Below are 19512 nucleotides of genomic sequence, written 5' to 3' on the forward strand. Positions count from 1 at the left end.
GGGGCGTGGCTGTTAGAGGCCAGCAGGTGCCCCCAGCAGAAGGGGAGATGTGCCTGTGCCAACCCCTGCCCCCTCCCCAGCCTCAGGCCTGCTTGGACTTCCCTGGCCTGTGCCTAAGCCAGAGAGTTGCGGGGGCTGAGAGTCGGGGCCTAGTCCCTGGGAGGCCTGGTTTGGGTGACCCTGGGGCCATCTGGCCTCCCTCCCCAGGTAGGGACAAGGGAAACAAGGGAAGCCCTTGGCTGGGGCCCCCACCCACTGGGGAGAAAGGCTGGGGGGGGGTGTCCAAGTGACGGAGACACAGAACCAGAGAACCCCCAGCAGCCCCACCTGCAGGAGAGGGTGTGGGCATCATCTGGGCACAGAATAGCCCGGGGGGGTGAAGAGTCAGGGGTCCCTCTGATGTGGCCGTCCCCCCCCCGCCTTGCTCCCTCCAGGGGCGCAGAGTCCAAAGGGGGGGGGGTCAGGATGCCCCAGAGACCCTGCCCCAGAGAGCCAGTTTGGTGTAGTGGTTAAGTGTGTGGACTCTTATCTGGGAGAACCGGGTTTGATTCCCCACTCCTCCACTTGCACCTGCTGGCATGGCCTTGGGTCAGCCATAGCTCTGGCAGAGGTTGTCCTTGCAAGGGCAGCTGCTGTGAGAGCCCTCCCCAGCCCCACCCACCTCACAGGGTGTCTGTTGTGGGGGAGAAAGGGATAGGAGATTGTGAGCCGCTCTGAGACTCTTTGGAGTGGAGGGCGGGATATAAATCCAATATCTTCTCAGCTCCTGGCGAGCCCCTCTCCCTTTGCAGCAGCAGCAGTGGCCCAGCGGTCCTTCCTCCCCCTCGGCCAACTGAGCCTGCCCCCCCCCTTCACGCTGGCCAGGGCCTCCCCCTGGGTGGGGGGCTCAGTGGGGGAGCCTCTGCATGGCCTGCAGGGGGCACCAGGCAGCAGCAGCAGCAGCTCCAGTTCAGGGGAGTAGCGGGCAGTGCCCTGGAAGCTATCAGCACCGGGGACCTTCTGCGTGCCCCTGAGCTGCGGCTCCTCTAAGCAGGGGATGGGGAAGACTTTTCTGCCTGACTTCCAGAGAGCGGCTGCCAGGCCGAGGAGACCAGAGTGGACCCAGGAGAACTCTGCTGGTCTTCTAGGGGCCTGAGTGGACTCAAAGGTCTTCATGGGCCACACATCTGATTCAGTCAAAGGCCCCCCCTCACTCAATCAAGAACTCCCCCATGGCAGCCTGGCATGGAATGGGGGGGCAGGGCTAGGGGCATCGGTTGGCCCAGCACTTATGCCAGGGAGCACTCGACTCCCCCAGGGACTCAGCTCCAACCCCCCACCCCTGGGTCACCTGCTGAGGGGAGCTGCAGACAATTCGCCCTCTACCTCGCAGGGCTGGTGTCGGGGTACAGGGAGGACAGGAGACTGGGAATGAAAGCAGTCTGGAGGGGAGGGGGGGGGTCGGTGCCCCTCCTCTGTGCTGAGAAGTTCCCAGTGCCAGCAGCTGCTTTTCTCTCCCTCCCCAACGTGTGCTTGGCAGCCGTTGCCTGGGGGGTCTTGAGTGGGGGGGCGCTAAGTGCATGGGGGTGGAGCCTCTGGCAAAGCCACTGCAGGCTGCAGCACCCCCCCCCCCCCCGGCTTTGGTGCTGGCAAGGGAAGCAGCCCTGGCTGACTCACCCCGCCCCCCACTTCCTGGCCCCGGAGGGAAACCACAAGGGAGGAACTGGGGGGGGGGCTCCTCAAGGTGAGGAAGTGACTCTCCACTCCCCCCCCCCCCCCGCAAACTGCTTGTTCTGCTGGGGGGAGGGGGAGCCGCTGCCAGACCTGGAGGAGCCTTTCTCCCTCCCGTGGCCCAGCCCCTCCCCAGATGTGGGCTTCCGAGCCCCATTCTGTCCCCTGCGGTGCCCCAAAGTCCAGCCCAGGACTGCCTCATTCAATTGCCTCCCCCCCCCCCCCCCCCCGCAATCCTAGCAGCACCCCTCATCTGCCAGCCCCCGACTCACCCTCCACTGGCAAGGCTGCCTTGGCCCCCGGCTCTGGGCAGAAGGGCCCGGCCTGGCTGAGCTGGGCTGGGCTGCAGCAGGGCAGAGGGCCACCCGCCCCCCTTCGTGCCAGATAACGGCTGCTGTGCTGAGGCCGGAAGAGGGCTGCGAGAGGCGCTGAGGCCCAGGGAGCGGCGCGCTTCTGGGTTTCACAGAGCACTGAAGCAGCTGGCAAAGAAGGAAACCGGAGCGATTCACGGCGCGCAGGAATCAAAAGGTCCTGCTGGCATCAGAGGCCTGACTCCACCGGGGCCTTCTGTGGGGCCAGCCAGACCTGCCCAGAAACCCAGCCCAAGTGGTCAGCCTTGCCAGGCACCCCAATGGCCCTTGACTGCGAGGGGGCGGGATGGAAGGGCCAGAAATTCAGCCAGCAGGGTCATAAGGGGTGAGTTGCACCCTGGCCTTGCACGAGGGACTCCTCTTTGTTGGTTGGCCAATAAGAAATGGAATGAGCAGTGATTGATGGCCGCTGCCTGGAAGAGAGGGGCTCTCTGGATTGCCAAAATCCAGGTGGAGCCTGGAGATCTCCCTGAGTCACAAGGGATCAGTTCCCCTGGACAAAATGGCTGCTCAGGAAGAAGATATTGGTTTTATATCCCGCCCTCCACTCTGAAGAGTCTCAGAGGGGTTCACAATCTCCTTTCCCTTCCTCCCCCACAACAGACACCTTGTGAGGTAGATGAAGATGTTGGATTTATATCCCGCCTCCCACTCCGAAGAGTCTCAGAGCGGCTCACCATCTCCTTTACCTTCCTCCCCCACAACAGACACCCTGTGAGGTAGATGAAGATATTGGATTTATATCCCACTCTCCACTCTGAAGAGTCTCAGAGCGGCTCACAATCTCCTTTCCCTTCCTCCCCCACAACAGACGCCCTGTGAGGTAGATGAAGATATTGGATTTATATCCCGCCCTCCATTCCGAAGAGTCTCAGAGCGGCTCACAATCTCCTTTCCCTTCCTCCCCCACAACAGCCACCCTGTGAGGTGGGTGGGGCTGAGAGGGCTCTCACAGCAGCTGCCCTTTCAAGGACAACTTCTGCCAGAGCTCTGGCTGACCCAAGACCATTCCAGCAGGTGCAAGTGGAGGAGTGGGGAATCAAACCCGGTTCTCCCAGATAAGAGAGCTCTGGCTGACCCAAGGCCATTCCAGCAGGTGCAAGTGAAGGAGTGGGAATCAAACCCGGTTCCCCCAGATAAGAGTCCGCACACTTCACCACTACACCAAACTGGCTCTCTTCTGATGGAGCTGAGAGAGCTCTCCCAGAAGCTGCCCTTTCAAGGACAACTCTGCCAGAGCTCTGGCTGACCCAAGACCATTCCAGCAGGTGCAAGTGGAGGAGTGGGGAATCCAACCTGGTTCTCCCAGATAAGAGAGCTCTGGCTGACCCAAGGCCATTCCAGCAGGTGCAAGTGGAGGAGTGGGGAATCCAACCCGGTTCTCCCAGATAAGAGAGCTCTGGCTGACCCAAGGCCATTCCAGCAGGTGCAAGTGGAGGATGGGGGAATCCAACCCGGTTCTCCCAGATAAGAGAGCTCTGGCTGACCCAAGGCCATTCCAGCAGGTGCAAGTGGAGGAGTGGGGAATCAAACCCAGTTCTCCCAGATAAGAGAGCTCTGGCTGACCCAAGGCCATTCCAGCAGGTGCAAGTGGAGGAGTGGGGAATCAAACCCAGTTCTCCCAGATAAGAGAGCTCTGGCTGACCCAAGGCCATTCCAGCAGGTGCAAGTGGAGGAGTGGGGAATCCAACCCAGTTCTCCCAGATAAGAGAGCTCTGGCTGACCCAAGGCCATTCCAGCAGGTGCAAGTGGAGGATGGGGGAATCCAACCCGGTTCTCCCAGATAAGAGAGCTCTGGCTGACCCAAGGCCATTCCAGCAGGTGCAAGTGGAGGATGGGGGAATCCAACCCGGTTCTCCCAGATAAGAGAACTCTGGCTCACTCAAGGCCATTCCAGCAGCTGCAAGTGGAGGAGTGGGGAATCAAACTCGGTTCTCCCATATAAGAGAGCTCTGGCTGACCCAAGGCCATTCCAGCAGGTGCAAGTGGAGGAGTGGGGAATCAAACCCGGTTCTCCCAGATAAGAGTCTGCATACTTAACCACTACACCAAACTGGCTCTCCAGGAATGGTATGGCACCCCCTGAGATCCCTCCCCACACCCCAGACCCCTGGGCTGTGCCCCCAAATCTCCAGGAACCTCCCAACCTGAACCTGCCCCCCCAAAGCGTGCTTCCCCTTTGGGGAAGGGGGAGAAGCCCACCCAGGGCCTTTTCCAGAAGGAAGGAGGGCTGAAAGGGGGGGAGGCATTCTCTTCTGCTTCTGGAGTGGGGTCACATCCAGCCCTCTCAGTGGGGTGGGGGTGGGGGGCTGACCTCTTCCTGCTGACAACTGACAAGAATATGGGCTGTTGGTTTGGGGGAGGGGGGGCCAGGCCCTGATTATTAGCATCACAATGATGCGCCCTGCTGGTTGGTGGGGCTTCGGTGCTTGGGGGACACTGTGGAGCAGGAACAATGGGGGCATAACGGAGGGGCCCTTTGGAGGTGCAGTGTGGAGGAGGGCCGCCCAGGGCAGCCATTGGGTGAGTGTGGCCAAGAATCAGCCCGGGTGGGGGTGGGTAAAGCTTGCTGGGGGCAGCCAGGAGAGGGCCCCAAGAGGAGGGAAGGCCAAGTGTGGGGAAAGGAGGGCTCCCAACATAGGGCCATTAAAAACCAACTTTAAAAGTCAAGTACCTAAAAAGGAGGGTCAGCCAGAAAAGTCTTCCCCCTATTGGCAGAAGAGCAGGTGGGGGCGGGGCAGGCAGACATCCCTGGATTTTGGTGCTGTGAGCAAGAAGGCCCTTCTGGGGTTGCTGCCAGTCCACCCTCAAGGGGCAGGAGATCTGCAGGCAGAGCCCACTAGAGGGATCACTTGAGTGGGGCCAGGTGCCCCTCCTGGCGTGCCCCTCCCAGGCCTCTCTCTCTCGGGGGCTGAAAGCCTGCCATTGCCCCCTGGCCCCAACCCCAGGCAAGCCGTCTTCCCTCAGGTCACCCACCCCAACTATGCGGCTAAAGAGGCTGTCCTACCCGAAAGGGTTGTTGTAGGAGTTGTGAAAAGTGGATGTCTGCAAAGTGCTTTGAAATGGCTGCTTGATGTTCTGGGCCGGGGAGGAGGAGGCAGCCCCCCCAGCATGGCTCAGACCCACGCCTTCACCCCAGCCAGCGGGGAAGGGGGGTCTGGATTATGGGGAGCCCTGGGGGATTGTGGGCAGGGAGGTACAGAAACCCTCAACTGATTGGATTCGATCTATTCAATGGATAAGCCACCCTCTCTGGAGGGCTCAGGGCCGTGTCCAATATATAGCCACGTCTCAATAAATAAAGCTGCTTGAACAAGCAAAGTGAAGCAACGCAGGTTCCTCTGAGGCGTCTGATGTAGGTTTGGGGAGGGCGAGAGATGGGGCTGGCCTCAGCCGTGGGCCTGGCAGTGGGACATCTCCCGCTTGCAGGCCCTGCGGAGGGGGGGGGGGCAGAAGCCAGGCTCCAGGAAAGGAGGGGCCAGGGCCAGAGGGGTTTCCACAGCAACGGGATTGTGAGGGAAGCAGGTCCAAGGCGAGCAAAGACTGGGGGGGGGGGGATGTCGCTGTGTTGGCCTGAAGCAGCAGGGCAGAGTTCGAGTCCAGAAAACTACAGTTAGGAGGGCCTGGTGGATTGTGGGAGATGTAATGCAGTGGGACCAGAGCAGGGGAATTGGGCTTGCCAACCTCCAGGTGGGACCTGGAGATCCCCCAGAATTACAGCAGATCTCCAGAATACGGACATCAGGTCCCCTGGAAAAAATGGCTGCTTTGGAGGGTGATCTCTTTCTCTTCCTCTCCCTCAAAGAGAACCAGTTTGGTGTAGTGGTGAAGTGTATGGACTCTTATCTGGGAGAACCGGGTTTGATTCCCCACTCCTCCACTTGCACCTGCTGGAATGGCCTTGGATCAGTCAGAGCTCTCGCAGGGGTTGTCCTTGAAAAGGCAGCTTCTGTCAGAGCTCTCTCAGCCCCACCCGCCTCACAGGGTGTCTGTTGTGGGGGGAGAAGATAAAGCAGATTGTGAACCACTCTGAGTCTCTCAGGGAGAAGAGTGGGGTATAAATCTGCAGTCTTCTTCTCACCCTCAACTCCATCCCCCCAACCTCCAGGAGTTTCCCCAGCCTGGAGTTGGCATCGCTGGGGGGATTGAAGCATGGGGCAGGGGGGTATTGAATAGACAATGGAGCTCTCCCCCCGCCGCCGCAATCCAACCAGTCCCAAATCTGAACAGTGCCCCAGTAGGAAGCGGGAAGGGGGGGGAAGATGTGGTCCCCTCCCTACAAGAAGAAGGCCTTCAGAAACAAACCTAAATACAGTGTTAGTGACAGCTGTTATTCAACAGATGACATTTGCGTCATCACTAAGTATATATTTCTATGCTGACGGTATTTAGATTTGTTCCTGATGGCTGAATGTCTGTTTTTGCCTCACGGAAGGCGAGAGTTTTAATCCTTTCCTGTGGAACCTCCTCCCACTGGAGAAGGGAGGAGAGGAGAGGATGGTTCCCTCCCTCCCTGCCTGCTATCGACTGGGGGATGCCCCAAACCATTAATCAATATGCAGATGACACTCAGCTGTACTTGCTGTTGGGCGACCCGTGGGCCGTAGCCTGCTCTTGATGGGCTGTTCTTAACACCCGTGCCAACAGCCAAGAGCTCGGGAGTGAGGGACCGTGCATGCCTCTCTCAACGGAGGCCCAGGTCACACATGTTGCTAAAACGGCACGCTTCCACCTACGCCAAGCCAGGCAATTGGCTCCGCTCCAGACCCAGCCACCGTAATCCATGCGATGGTCACCTCCAGGTTAGACTACTGTAACTCACTCTACGCTGGCCTACGCTTGACTTTAACTTGGAAGCTCCAATGGGTCCAGAATGCGGCTCTGTGAGTCCTGATGGGAATGCCACGGATAGCACGCATTCTTCCAGTGCTGCGCCAGCTACACTGGCTTCTGCTTGAGTTAGATCCAAGGTTCTGGTTATGACCTTTAAGGCCTGAGCCAGCTGGGACCTACATATCTCCTTCCAGGTCCCTGGAAGAGCACTGCTCTCTACTGGTCGAAAGCTACCGGAGATCCCCAGACCTAAGGAGGTCCGGCTGACCGCAACACTGCCAGGGGTTTTTCTGTCCTGGCCGACCTGTGGAACTCTCTGCCGGAAGACGCCAAGGTCCTGCGGGATCTTTTACAATTCTGCAGGGTCTGTAAAACAGAGATGTTGTGCCAGGCAAAAGTGTGAGGACCCCCCTCCCTCCTCCCCTGGTCCCAACGCCAAGAAAGCAGAACTGAGCACACCAGAAAGTCGGTTCATTGGGTTGCAACTGTTTTAAATTCACTGGGTTTATTGATCTTATGTGTACTTTTTGTTGCATATTGCCTAGTGCCTGGCATTGGCTGGGATGAGGCGATTCACTAATAATAATACTAATAGAGGGGAGTATTTGCTAGGCTCCAACCGCAGAGCAGCCTGAAAGAGCAAAAGTGCTAAGGGGGGGGGGGGTGCAGAGAGATTTCTCCCCTCCCCTTCCCCCCCCTTTGGGTCGCTCCTCGGGGCCAGGAAAAGGGCAAAGGGGGGGGCGGGAGAGAGCACCAGGGGGCGCCCCGCCCTCGGACCTGGGGAGGGCACGCCAAGGTCATCATGGGGGGGGGCGGGCCAGCCAGCCAAAACTCCCCGCGGAGGGGGGGGACACCTCTTCGGGCCCCTGCCTTTCCTCCCCCCCCCGCGCCTTGGAGGCAGCGGCGGCTCGAGTTGCCGGCGTGTCCTTTCGGCGGCCCTTGGAATGGACCCTTGGCCTTTCGCGCCGTCTAAATTTAGGCCGCGGGGGCGGGGCGGATCGGGGCCGGCGGATCGGGGCCCGGAGGGTGGGCTGGCGCCGGCGCGCTCGAGGGGGACCCGGGAGGCGGGGCTGCCGTCCGGCCTCGGCCATAAAGGCGCCGGGCAGCCGTCGGGGGGGCGCCACTGCCTGCAGCTCCAGCCCAGCCCCAGCCGCGACCCCGAGCCAGTGAGTGCCCCAGCAGCCCCCGCCCCCCGGGCCCGAGCGGGACCCCCCGCCCTGCCTGACCTCTCCTTCCCTCCCCAGCCATGTCCATCCAGAAGATCCACGCCCGGGAAATCCTCGACTCCCGAGGAAACCCCACGGTGGAGGTGGACCTGCACACCGCCAAGGGTGAGCCGCCGCCTCCTGCTGCTGCTGCTGCTGCGGGGGGTTGGGGGAGGGAGGGGGGAGGGGGGGCACGGCCGCTGACCCCCCCCCCACCTGCCGCCTCCTCTCTCTGCAGGCCGCTTCCGCGCCGCCGTGCCCAGCGGAGCCTCCACCGGCATCTACGAGGCCCTGGAACTTCGCGACGGGGACAAGGCCCGCTACCTGGGCAAAGGTGAGCGGGGAGCCCCCAAGGGGGAGAGCCCAGCGCGGGGAACAGCCCCGGCGGGCCTATGGAGCTCGCAGCCACTGGAGGGCTGCTGCGGGTTGTGCGGAGCTGAGGCAGAAGCAGGAGGGGCGGGGGCGGGCAGGGGCGGGGTGGACCACGCCCCACCTTCGCTTGGGCTGCCCTCCTACCCCCCCAACACCTTTGTGCCAATCTGCCCTCCTTCTTCAGTGGGTGCAGAATACTCTGACCCCCAACTGGGGGTGGGGGGTGGGGGGGAGGCGCTGCTGCCTGATCTGTCTGCCTGTCTGCCCGGCCTGCAGGGGTGCTGAAAGCGGTGGAGCACATCAACAAGACACTGGCGCCTGCACTGCTGGAGAAGGTGAGGGGGCGGGGGGGGCAGCCGGACCCTAGAGCCACTCTCCGCATCCCCCCCAGGTGGATCACCGAAACCACCCTCAGGTGCACAGCTGCACTTGGGCACACCTCTGCGTCTCCCCTCACTTACGCATTCTGCACATGCTCAGAGGCCCTGCCACCACCTGTCTTGCCATTCAGTTCCTGGGCTTCCAATTCAGCCGTGGCTGGCGTGTTGCCCAGGTGCAGAAGAGTGCGCAAATTAAAGGCCATCTCATTCTCCGGGCACAGCGAGGCATTCTGGGAACTTGGGCCCCTGGAGTTTTTCTGTCCCAAGGGAGCCATGGGCTGGGCACGAGGACACCCGGAGAGAAAGCTCAAGTATAAATTCTCCTTTCTGTATAGCCCTCAGTTGCATGATTTAAACTCGGCAAGCCAACCCGGAAGGGTTCAGGAGAACAGATGTCCTGAGGCATGCTGGGAAGGAGCCTGGATTCCCCAGAGAGAACTTTTGGTTCCTGCAGCTGCCCTCCTCTCTGGGTTGGGGGGGGGTCTCCACAAGCCCCATCGCTGCCCCTGGCTGGGGCCATGTCCTCTTCAGTCCAGCCTTCCTGAGAAATAAATCCCTTCGCCTCCTTCCCCTCCGTCCCCCCTCCCCAAATGTCACACCAATGACAGAAACTCAGCGTGGTGGAGCAAGAGAAGATCGACAAAGTGATGATCGACCTGGACGGCACAGAGAACAAATGTGAGTCAGAGCTGCCGCCCCCCCCCCCCCCAATCCCTTGGCCTCCCTCACTGGCTGGGGGGGTCTCACTGTGGCCCTTCTTCCTTCCTGACTGCAGCCAAGTTCGGGGCCAATGCCATCCTCGGGGTCTCGCTCGCCGTCTGCAAGGCCGGGGCAGCTGAAAAAGGGGTGCCCCTCTACCGCCACATCGCAGACCTGGCCGGAAACCCAGAACTGATCCTGCCTGTCCCCGTGAGTGACTCAGAAGGAAGGGGGGGCAAGAACAGCAGGAGGGGAACGGGGGGGGCAGGAGCCTCCCCAGAGAGAGCAGGCTGGCCGCAGGAGCTCCTGCGCAGGGACTGAGGCCTCTCCAGCCCGGAAGGGAGGAGCCAAGGGCCGGCCGGGGCTTGGGAAGCGAAGCTGGCTCATGGACACTCTCCCCCCCCCCCCCCCGGCCAGGCCTTCAACGTGATCAACGGGGGCTCCCACGCGGGGAACAAGCTGGCCATGCAGGAGTTCATGATCCTCCCGGTGGGAGCCAGCAACTTCAAGGAGGCCATGCGGATCGGGGCCGAAGTCTACCACAACCTGAAAGCGGTCATCAAGGCCAAGTACGGCAAAGATGCCACCAACGTGGGGGATGAGGGGGGCTTCGCTCCCAACATCTTGGAGAACAACGAAGGTAGGGCCGGAGGCGGCTGGAGTCTCACTGCCCCCTGCTTTTAGCCGGAGGGTCTCGTGTTTCACAAGGGCCTCCCCTTCCACCCAAGACCTTTAAGTCAAATGCTGGGGCCAGAATTAGCTCTGAGGCTGTAACTGGAGCCCTCTGTGGAAAGGCCACGAAGCTGCCTTGCCCCTTGCAACGGCTGGAGGCTTTGCAGGAGAGGCCCCCTAAAGCCCGCTCGGCCCAGGCAGCCTGACAGGTGGCAAGACGGGGGTGGGGTGGGGTGGGGGTAGAATCATGTGGCTGCAGCGATGCCGCTTCTCAAACCTCATCAAGCTTGCAGGCCACCCTCTCGGCCTACCCCACCTCACAAGGTTGTTGTGAAGTTAAACCAGGGCGGGGGGAAGGAACCACGCCCACCAGCCTGAGGCACTTGGAGGAAGTCCATGAACACCGGGGAACCGCAGATTGCTAGAAGGCCAGGAAGGGTCTCTTTCGCTTCAGCCACCCAGCATTTCCCAGAGGGGGAGGCAAACCAAACTCGAAGGCAGCAGGCCTGACTCCAGTCTCTGCCATGGGAGCTCCCCGCTCCCCCGCCCCAGAAAGTGTTGGTAGCGTCACACTCTGAGCCGCTTTCCTCAAGGTGGGTGCTGGGCCTTCACGGAAGGATAGCCCCCTGAACTGTCAGGGGGGGCTGTCGGCACGTGGCACCCCTCCCCCACTGGAGCTTAGCCCCTCACCTGTCCAGTGCACAGCCCCACAACCAGGTCAGTGATGAAAGTGTCCTCCGTCTCCCCAGACGGGTGGCTGACCATCACCCCCCAGCCGCAAACTGGCCCTGGGGGGGCATGTGGGTCTGAAGCAGCAGAACAAAGTTCTTGAGCCCGGGGGGGGGGGGCGCCTTTCAGGTCAGCCAAGTGGAATTCTGGCTTTCCGGCGTGTGCACTTTGTAACCCAAAGGTGCCGCGATTCCCGTTTCCTGAGGTAGATGGGTGGGGGAGGGGGGTTTATACCCGGGATGCCCCTTACGGTTCCCCACTCACCCCCCCCCAGCCCTGGAGCTGCTGAAGTCTGCCATCGAGAAGGCCGGCTACCCGGACAAGATAGTGATTGGAATGGACGTGGCAGCCTCCGAGTTCTACCGCAACGGCAAATACGACCTGGATTTCAAGTCCCCCGATGACCCCAACCGATATATCACGGGCGAGAAGCTGGGGGAACTCTACCAGAGCTTCATCAAGAACTACCCTGGTGAGGGGGCGACTCGGGCAGGCCTTCTGCACGTGCTCACCCCAAATCTGGGGCAGGGAGGGGGCTGGCCTCCCCCATGCACAGAATCAGGTGGTTGGGCTGGGAGAGGGGCCCCCTCCAGCTGCGCTGTTCTTAACCCCCCATCATCTCCCCTCCCCCCCAGTTGTTTCGATCGAGGACCCCTTTGACCAGGACGACTGGGAGACGTGGAAGAAGTTCCTGACGCAGGTGCAGATCCAGATTGTGGGGGACGACCTGACGGTCACCAACCCCAAGCGCATCCAGAAGGCCGTGGAGCAGAAAGCCTGCAACTGCCTCCTCCTCAAGGTCAACCAGATCGGCTCCGTCACAGAGTCCATCCAGGCGTGAGTGCGGCAGCGGCAGCAGGGGGGGGCTGCTGGTGCCCTTCCTCTCCAGGGCCTGACTCCCCTTTCTCTTCCCTCCTCGGCAGCTGCAAACTGGCCCAGAGCAACGGCTGGGGGGTGATGGTCAGCCACCGGTCTGGGGAGACGGAGGACACTTTCATCGCTGACCTGGTTGTGGGGCTGTGCACTGGACAGGTGAGGGGCTAAGCTCCAGTGGGGGAGGGGTGCGACGCGCCGACGGCCCCCCCTGACAGTTGCCTCCCCCCGGGGCTCTTTTGCAGATCAAGACAGGAGCACCCTGCAGGTCGGAGCGTCTTTCCAAGTACAACCAACTGATGAGGTGACAGGATGTAACATGCCTCCTTGGGAGAGGAAGGGGTGGAGTGGGGGGGCAGGGCAGGGGGGCTCAGCCGCTCTCTCTCCCCTCCTCTGCAGGATTGAGGAAGAGCTCGGGGACAAAGCCCACTTTGCAGGCCGCAAATTCCGGAACCCCCGGGCCAAGTAAAGAAACCTCTGCCTGGAGCTCTAGGGGACCCCCCCCCCGCACTTGCCCTCTGCCGGGACGCCTCTGACATCGCGGGCCACAGCCCCCGGGAACCTGCCCCCCCACCGCACTGAGGGCTGCCGAACAGGGGAGGGGCCCCCGTTACCACCCACCACCGAGCCCCTCTTGGGGTGCTGAATAAAGCTGCAGTCAAACCCAAACAGTCTGGCTCCTTTCCTGATTGGGGATGGTCAGGGGTTGGATGGGGTCCACGTCTCCCCTGTCTTGGTCTAGGAGGACACTGCCCACTGCTCCAGGAATCGTCCCTCAAGGCTCCAGGCCTCAGGCGGGAGGGAGGGCGGGCATCTTTGTGCTCAGATTTTTAGAGCCCAACCTGGTGGTTTTGAATATGGCCCAAGTGGTCCATCTAGTCCAGCCTCCCGTCTCACACAGTGGCCAGCCAGTTCCTCTGGAGGGCCAACAACAGGGCAGAGAGGCCGAGGCCTTCCCCTGAGAAGAACCTCAGAAGAGCCCTGCTGGATCAGACCAGCGAGGGTCCATCTAGTCCAGCCTCCTGTCTCTACACAGTGGCCACCCAGTTCCTCTGGAGGGCCAACAACAGGGCAGAGAGGCCGAGGCCTTCCCCTGAGAAGAACCTCAGAAGAGCCCTGCTGGATCAGACCAGTGAGGGTCCATCTAGTCCAGCCTCCTGTCTCACACAGTGGCCACCCAGTTCCTCTGGAGGGCCAACAACAGGGCAGAGAGGCCGAGGCCTTCCCCTGAGAAGAACCTCAGAAGAGCCCTGCTGGATCAGACCAGTGAGGGTCCATCTAGTCCAGCCTCCTGTCTCACACAGTGGCCACCCAGTTCCTCTGGAGGGCCAACAACAGGGCAGAGAGGCCGAGGCCTTCCCCTGAGAAGAACCTCAGAAGAGCCCTGCTGGATCAGACCAGTGAGGGTCCATCTAGTTCAGCCTCCTGTCTCACACAGTGGCCACCCAGTTCCTCTGGAGGGCCAACAACAGGGCAGAGAGGCTGAGGCCTTCTCCTGAGAAGAACATCAGAGGAGCCCTGCTGGGTCAGACCAGGGAGGGTCCATCTAGTCCAGCCTCCTGTCTCACACAGTGGCCACCCAGTTCCTCTGGAGGGCCAACAACAGGGCAGAGAGGCCGAGGCCTTCCCCTGAGAAGAACCTCAGAAGAGCCCTGCTGGATCAGACCAGAGAGGGTCCATCTAGTCCAGCCTCCTGTCTCACACAGTGGCCACCCAGTTCCTCTGGAGGGCCCACAACAGGGCAGAGAGGCTGAGGCCTTCTCCTGAGAAGAACATCAGAGGAGCCCTGCTGGGTCAGACCAGGGAGGGTCCATCTAGTCCAGCCTCCTGTCTCACACAGTGGACCTACCCAAACGGGACACCCTTTGCCCCCCTCCCACTATAATATGCATTCCTCTATCCACAATCACAAGAGGAAACAGCAAATAGCATCCAAAACGGGTTTTAATGCTGCACATACAAATCCTCCCTCCCCCCAACTCTACCCCTCCAAGCCAGAACTTGCAGTCCTGCAAAAACCAGGAACGGGGGAGGGGGGGGAGCCATTTCACATTGGAAGAGATGCTGGAAATGCCAGCTCAATAAAAACCTTCCAGTCATGGCAAGGGACTGAAGCAGAGAAGTGCCTGCCAAGTCACATGGTAACCCCCCCAAAGTCTCTTCTGAACCCCACTAAGCCCTTTCAGAGCTGCACTGTGGGGAGAGGGAGCTGTCGGCTCACGGTGCCAGGGGCCACAGAAAGCGGTGGAAGGGCGCCAGGGCCATTGGGTAGCACGGGCAGGAGAGCGGCAGTGGCTGCAACTCTCTCTGGTGGGCAAAGAGCCCACTAGCAGGCAGGGCGGGGGCTGCACATCAACAGGCCTTGGTGGGGTGGGGGGGGGGGACTGGGCAGGTTTTCAGTCAGGGAGGGGGGCTTCAAAAGAGGAGCGGAGACAGCTGGTTCCCTGAAGTCCTCCGAAGGCACAGGATGCCACCTTCACCTCCGTCCCCGAACCCTCCGAGGGCAGCCCTGGCCCCCTCCGCCTGAGACAGACAGGGTTCAGAATACTCGGGGGGGAGGGGGGAGGGAAGAGAACGGGACACAGAGCCGCCTCCTCCCCGGAGCACCCAAAACAGGACTCCCAAATAGCAGCAGCAGCTCTGGAGAGACCCTCTGCCCTGCCCTAAGAGCTCTTGGCAGGCGGGGCCTGGCTCTCCTCCTCCGCCCGGCGCAGGCGCTTCTTGGCCCGGATCTCGTTCATGGCCTCCTCGATGGAACGCGTGTCCCTCTTGTTGGCTGCAGGAACTAGAGGGGGAGATGGAGGGAGGCGGAGCTAGAAGAGGACCTGCTGGCCAGGACCACCACCCCCCCGGCTGGAGCCTCCCCCCTCCCCGCTCACCACAGCCGTATGCCTTGTTGGCCTCCATGGCATGGGCAGCATCCTTGGCAGCCTCCTTGCCTATGAGGTGGCTGTACTTGTCCTTGTAGTCGCTGTTGGGGCTCACCACTCTGGGCCCCCGCAGGGCCGCCTCCTCTGCCTGCTTCTGAGCCAGCTCCTGGGGGGGGAGGGAGGGAGGGGAGTGGGAGGGAGCACAGAGCCCCACCCCCACATACCCAGCCCCTGCGGCCAAAAGACCCAGGTGAGAATAGCCTGGCTCCCAAGCCCTCAGCGGCACAGAAAGGCCCTCTGAAGGAGGATTTGGAGGAGAGACTGCAACCCGCCCCCCCCCCCCCGCTACCCCTCACCTTCAGCCGGCGCTTCTCCCGGGCCTGCTGGGGATCCCACTCCTCCCCTCGGCGGTAGGTCTCCAGCTCTTCATCGGACGGGGCAAATTCCTGGGGCAGGGGAGGCAGCTGTCAGAAGGGGAATGGGGAGCAGAACACCGGCCAGCCGGGGAAGACGCCCCCGAGCCCCCAAACCCAACTTGCCTTCTTAAAAATCATGACGTAGCGCGAATCCTCATCCTCACCGAAAGAGAAGGAGGTGAGTCCAGCCACTTCCACCACATCGTGCCTGAAATGGGAGGGAGGCCAGACTTGAGGCCTCGAATGCTGCCGCTGCCCCCCTGGGATGGCCGCCTCCCCTGGAGCCATCAATGGGGCGGGGAAAGGGACACTCCCCCCCCCGGGGACCCCAGTGACTCACAAGATGCTGCGCTCAACCTTGTTCATGGGCTGGAACTTCTTCTTGGTTTGGCTGCTGTCCTGAATGAAGCCAGACACCTCCTTCTCCATCTGGGGCAGTGAACAGGGAAATGTTAGCACCCAGCTAACGGGGCACACCTCCTCCCTCTCCCACTTCTGCCATGCCTTGGGGAAATAGGAGAGCTTTCCTTCTTCCCTTTGCATCTGAGGAAGTGAGCTCACACTGGCAGAAATGTCTGCTCTTTCAGGGGCCTCAGGGTGTTGGGCCCAGTTTGGGGAGAGGAGAACTGGTGGGGGGGGGACGCACCCGCTTCCGAAACTCGACCTTCTGCCGCTTCTCCTGTTCCTGCAGCTTCTTCAGCTGGGCTGTTTGCTCTGCAGGAGTGACAAGAGTTGGGAGGGGGTCAGAGAACTGGTGGAACTCCCCGCCACATTGGACAGTCACAGAAAATGAGATATCCATCAATGGTTTCTGGCCAAGTTGGATAATCAGAACCTCCGTGTGCAGAAGCAGCGTATCGATACCAAGACTGGGAGGAAAACAACAACAGAGATTTTGGCCTCTGACTTGGATGCTTGGACAGCCAGATTTTGGCCTCTGATGGATGCGTGGAGAGCCAGTTTGGTGTAGTGGTTAAGTGTGTGGACTCTTATCTGGAAAACCGGGTTTGAATCCCCACTTCTCCACTTGCAGCTGCTGGAATGGCCTTGGCAGGAGTTGTCCTTGAAAGGGCAGCTGCTGTGAGAGCCCTCTCAGCCCCACCCATCTCACAGGGTGTCTGTTGAGTGGGGGGAAAGATATAGGAGATTGTAAGCGGCTCTGAGTCTCTGATTCAGAGAGAAGGGTGGGGTATAAATCTGCAATTCTTCTCACTGGGTTTTTAAGAAGTAATTTTTCATCATGCTACAGATTATTTCACAAAGAGCCTTCAGGTTTTTGAGTTGAGAGGCAGTCTGTGCACTTAAACCCCATGCCTGCTTGTACCTTCTGGGTGCATCCAGCTGGCCTCTTGTGAAACAGGACCCTGGGGGAGAGGGCGATGCAGCTGCCTGCCTGCACTTAAGGCCATCCCAACACCATCTTGGGCATTTCTGCTCTGCCCTGTTGCCAAGACTTTCCCCGGGGGAATATGTGCTCCTCAGCAAGCGCCAGCCTCTGAGCCAGAAGAAGCGCTCTGATGGATCAGATCAAGGGTCTGTCTCTGTTCCACCTGGCAGCCAACCAGTCTCCCTGGAGGGCCAGCAAATGGGCCCAGAGGGGCCCTCCCCTGATGCTGCCTTCTGGCACTGGGACTCCGAGGGCAGCTGCCGCTCAACACAGTTCCCACTGCCAGGCCTCTCTCTCATCCCCTTTCGCTGCTGCCTAGGCCTGCAGCAGGAAACGTTCTCTGCTTCCTCTCTACACATAATCCTCTGTCACACACCCCTTTAGTCGGTTCTTTTCTAAAGCGAAAAGTCTGAAGCGAAAACTCTTCAGCCTTTCCTCCTAGGGAAGCTGTTCCGTTCCCGGAATCACCCCGATTGCCTTTTCCTGGCCTTTCTGCACCAGCTCTGCCATGTCCTTTTTGAGGGATGGTGACCTGAACTGCACACAACGTTTCCAATGAGGCTGCACCATAGAGCTAAGCGGCAGGAAGTGCTCCGGAGTGACAGCCAATGCACGGCAACTCTGTGGGGTTTTCAAGGCAAGAGACGAGCAGAGAGGGCTTTCCATTGCCTGCCTCCACATCACGACCCTGGAGAACTAACCCTGCTAAGCTTCCGGGATTGGACAAGAAGTGAAGGCAAGAAGCGGTCAGCAGGGATTTGCCTTTGCCTGCCTTGCAGAGTGACCCTGGACTTCCCTGGTGCGCCCCCTTTCTACTAACAGCCAGGGCTGACCCTGCTGAGGTCTTGCGAGGTTAGTCCAGCCTGGGCCATTCAGACCAGAGGCCATATAGTATTGGCCGTCTTATTTTCAGCCCCTTCCTTAATGGAGTTTGCCTTTTATACCCGCTGCCACACTCTGAGTTACCATTTCTATTGAGCCTTCCAAAACAGTTCCAGGTAGGGAAGACAGAAGGTAAATAAACCTGTACCTTAACAAAATTACCAGGAGAACCACTTATATGTTAAAATCACTTTCTTTGGCACAGTCAACAAATCACATACAGAAATTCTTATCCTTATATTCCCAATCCTGGCAATGCAAAATCCTAGAATCCAACTGGAAACACAACTCCATTTAAACTGTGAAGACTTCCATATTAATTTCAGTCCCAATTCTTCCCGGAGGTACCTTTACCCAAAATGAAATTCAGCAGAAGTTGTGATAAAGTCACCAATCCATATTGAAACAAACATACCAGGCCTTTTCCTGAAAGAAACAATCTGTTGACAAGATTACCAGCTTTAACGCATTTCAAGTTTTCATAGGATTTGTGTTTCCAATTGGATTCTAGGATTTTGCATTATCATAAAAGTGACCTGAATGTTTAAGTGGTTCTTCTTGAAATTTCTGTTACAAAACATTGTTTTGATGCTCTGGCTTGTGCTGAGACTCCACCTCCAGGGGGGGCCTGGGGATCCCCCCAGAATTACAGGCCACTTCAGGCTGCAGAGATGTGCTCCCCCGGAGAAAGTGGACGTGTTGCAGGGCGGACTCTGTGGCCCTAAGCCCCACTGCTGGGGTCCCCCTCCTCCATCCTCAAGTTGCCAGGAGTTGGATCTGGCATTGCCTGCTGTGGGGAGGGGAGGGGGGCTGGCAACCGGAGCTGCGGCATTAGCTTCATTCACAGGCCGCTTTCCTTCCTCACCAGCTGTTCTCCCCTCCTCCTGTGAATTTGGGGAGGGGGTGTTTGTGAGTTCCCTCCTTGCGCAGGGGGTTGGACTAGGTCAGGGGTGGCCAACGGCAGCTCTCCAGATGTTTTTTGCCTGCAACTCCCATCAGCCCCAGCCATTGGCCATGCTGGCTGGGGCTGAAGGCAAAAACATCTGGAGAGCTACCCTTGGCCACCCCTGGAAGGAGCAGCCATACAATTATACTGAAGAGCATCCAGTGAAAATACATTCTATTGACTGATTCTACCGTAGGGATGTGCAACCAACTGTCCCAATATTGGGTGGCCAAGGGTGGCTCTCCAGATGTTTTTCGCCTACAACTCCCATCAGCCCCAGCCATTGGCCATGCTGGCTGGGGCTGATGGGAGTTGTAGGCAAAACCTCCCCTGGCCCCTCCTCCACCGCCACCCTGCGCTGCAGCTGCTCCCCCGCGGGCCCTCCCCCTCCCGGCACTGACCCCTGGCGCGGCGGGCCTCGCGGTCGCCCATGGCGGGCGGGGGCTCCATGGAGCTCAGGATGGAGCCCAGCAGGTCCAGCTCCGCCATCTTGACCTCCGCCGGAAGTCCCGCCCCCGGGCTCGTGACGTCACGCGCGGCCGCCCCTCGAGGCCCCGCCCCGCAGGAGGCGCCCTTCGCTCTGCTGCGCGCGCATCCCCCCAGGCCGGAAGTGGCCGCCTTTGCACGCCCTCGTGCAGGATCCGCCAGCGCCGCCTCCTGCTGCTGCAGCCCGGCCAAGCAGCCTCTTCTGAGCGCCCTCGACAGCCGCCCAGGCCCCCGGGAGAGAGGCGGCAGGGCAAGGCTCTCCTGACTGGGACAGAAGCATCCGCGCTCTACACCACGATTTCATAGTTTGGATTCCCCCAGTTCTCCCCCAAAGTATTTAAAGGTATCTTTTGATGCTTGGGAGGAAGTGGAGCATGCACATGCATTTGCACTCCAAGCTGTGATTTTGCAGGTTGGATTGCAGGTGTGTGTCGCCCCCCCCCTCTCACTTTCTCCCCAAAGCATTTAAAGGTAAGATCATACTTACAGCAACAGATAGTATGTACTAGATACTGTAGGTCCACAGCACCTATTCCTTTACCAGAATATCATTCTGAAAAACATTTCATTACACTATTGTCCTATTATCCACGTAAAAAGCTCTGCTGAATAATTCATTTTTGCATAGTTTAGCCAGGTGGGTGAGACGTCTCCAGACAGGCCATTCTATAAGGGGTGTGT

At 59.8% G+C, this 19512-nt stretch overlaps 2 protein-coding genes across 2 annotated transcripts; one reads left to right on the top strand and one right to left on the bottom strand.

Moving 5' to 3' along the window:
- Positions 1-8033: 8033 nt before the first annotated feature.
- On the top strand, positions 8034-12513 carry ENO3 (enolase 3). The gene is made up of 11 exons (XM_060255734.1): positions 8034-8245; positions 8358-8453; positions 8768-8826; positions 9480-9549; positions 9647-9780; positions 9988-10210; positions 11246-11443; positions 11607-11808; positions 11895-12003; positions 12090-12148; positions 12244-12513. Exons 1-11 carry the CDS (start codon positions 8161-8163, stop codon positions 12311-12313), a joined length of 1305 nt encoding a protein of 434 aa, XP_060111717.1. The 5' UTR covers positions 8034-8160; the 3' UTR covers positions 12314-12513.
- A 1257-nt stretch (positions 12514-13770) lies between these two features.
- On the bottom strand, positions 13771-18867 carry SPAG7 (sperm associated antigen 7). The gene is made up of 7 exons (XM_060255634.1): positions 18747-18867; positions 15777-15844; positions 15471-15559; positions 15254-15338; positions 15071-15160; positions 14724-14880; positions 13771-14629 (listed from the first exon to the last, which is right to left on the bottom strand). Exons 1-7 carry the CDS (start codon positions 18832-18834, stop codon positions 14508-14510), a joined length of 699 nt encoding a protein of 232 aa, XP_060111617.1. The 5' UTR covers positions 18835-18867; the 3' UTR covers positions 13771-14507.
- Between the last annotated feature and the right edge of the window lie 645 nt (positions 18868-19512).

The sequence above is a fragment of the Heteronotia binoei genome, chromosome 15 (genome assembly GCF_032191835.1).
Source record: "Heteronotia binoei isolate CCM8104 ecotype False Entrance Well chromosome 15, APGP_CSIRO_Hbin_v1, whole genome shotgun sequence".
NCBI lineage: Eukaryota > Metazoa > Chordata > Lepidosauria > Squamata > Gekkonidae > Heteronotia > Heteronotia binoei.

What these genes read in the sequence shown, in the direction of transcription:
- ENO3 (XM_060255734.1), top strand. Translation starts at nt 8,161, where the DNA reads ATGTCCATCCAGAAGATCCACGCCCGGGAAATCCTCGACTCCCGAGGA. An exon ending in GGACCTGCACACCGCCAAGG is followed by an intron (nt 8,246 to 8,357) that starts GTGAGCCGCCGC and finishes CTCTCTCTGCAG; the next exon opens with GCCGCTTCCGCGCCGCCGTG. An exon ending in AACTGATCCTGCCTGTCCCC is followed by an intron (nt 9,781 to 9,987) that starts GTGAGTGACTCA and finishes CCCCCCGGCCAG; the next exon opens with GCCTTCAACGTGATCAACGG.
- SPAG7 (XM_060255634.1), bottom strand. Translation starts at nt 18,834, where the DNA reads ATGGCGGAGCTGGACCTGCTGGGCTCCATCCTGAGCTCCATGGAGCCC. An exon ending in AGGTCGAGTTTCGGAAGCGG is followed by an intron (nt 15,560 to 15,776) that starts GTGCGTCCCCCC and finishes TCACTGCCCCAG; the next exon opens with ATGGAGAAGGAGGTGTCTGG. An exon ending in GGGAGAAGCGCCGGCTGAAG is followed by an intron (nt 14,881 to 15,070) that starts GTGAGGGGTAGC and finishes CTCCCCCCCCAG; the next exon opens with GAGCTGGCTCAGAAGCAGGC.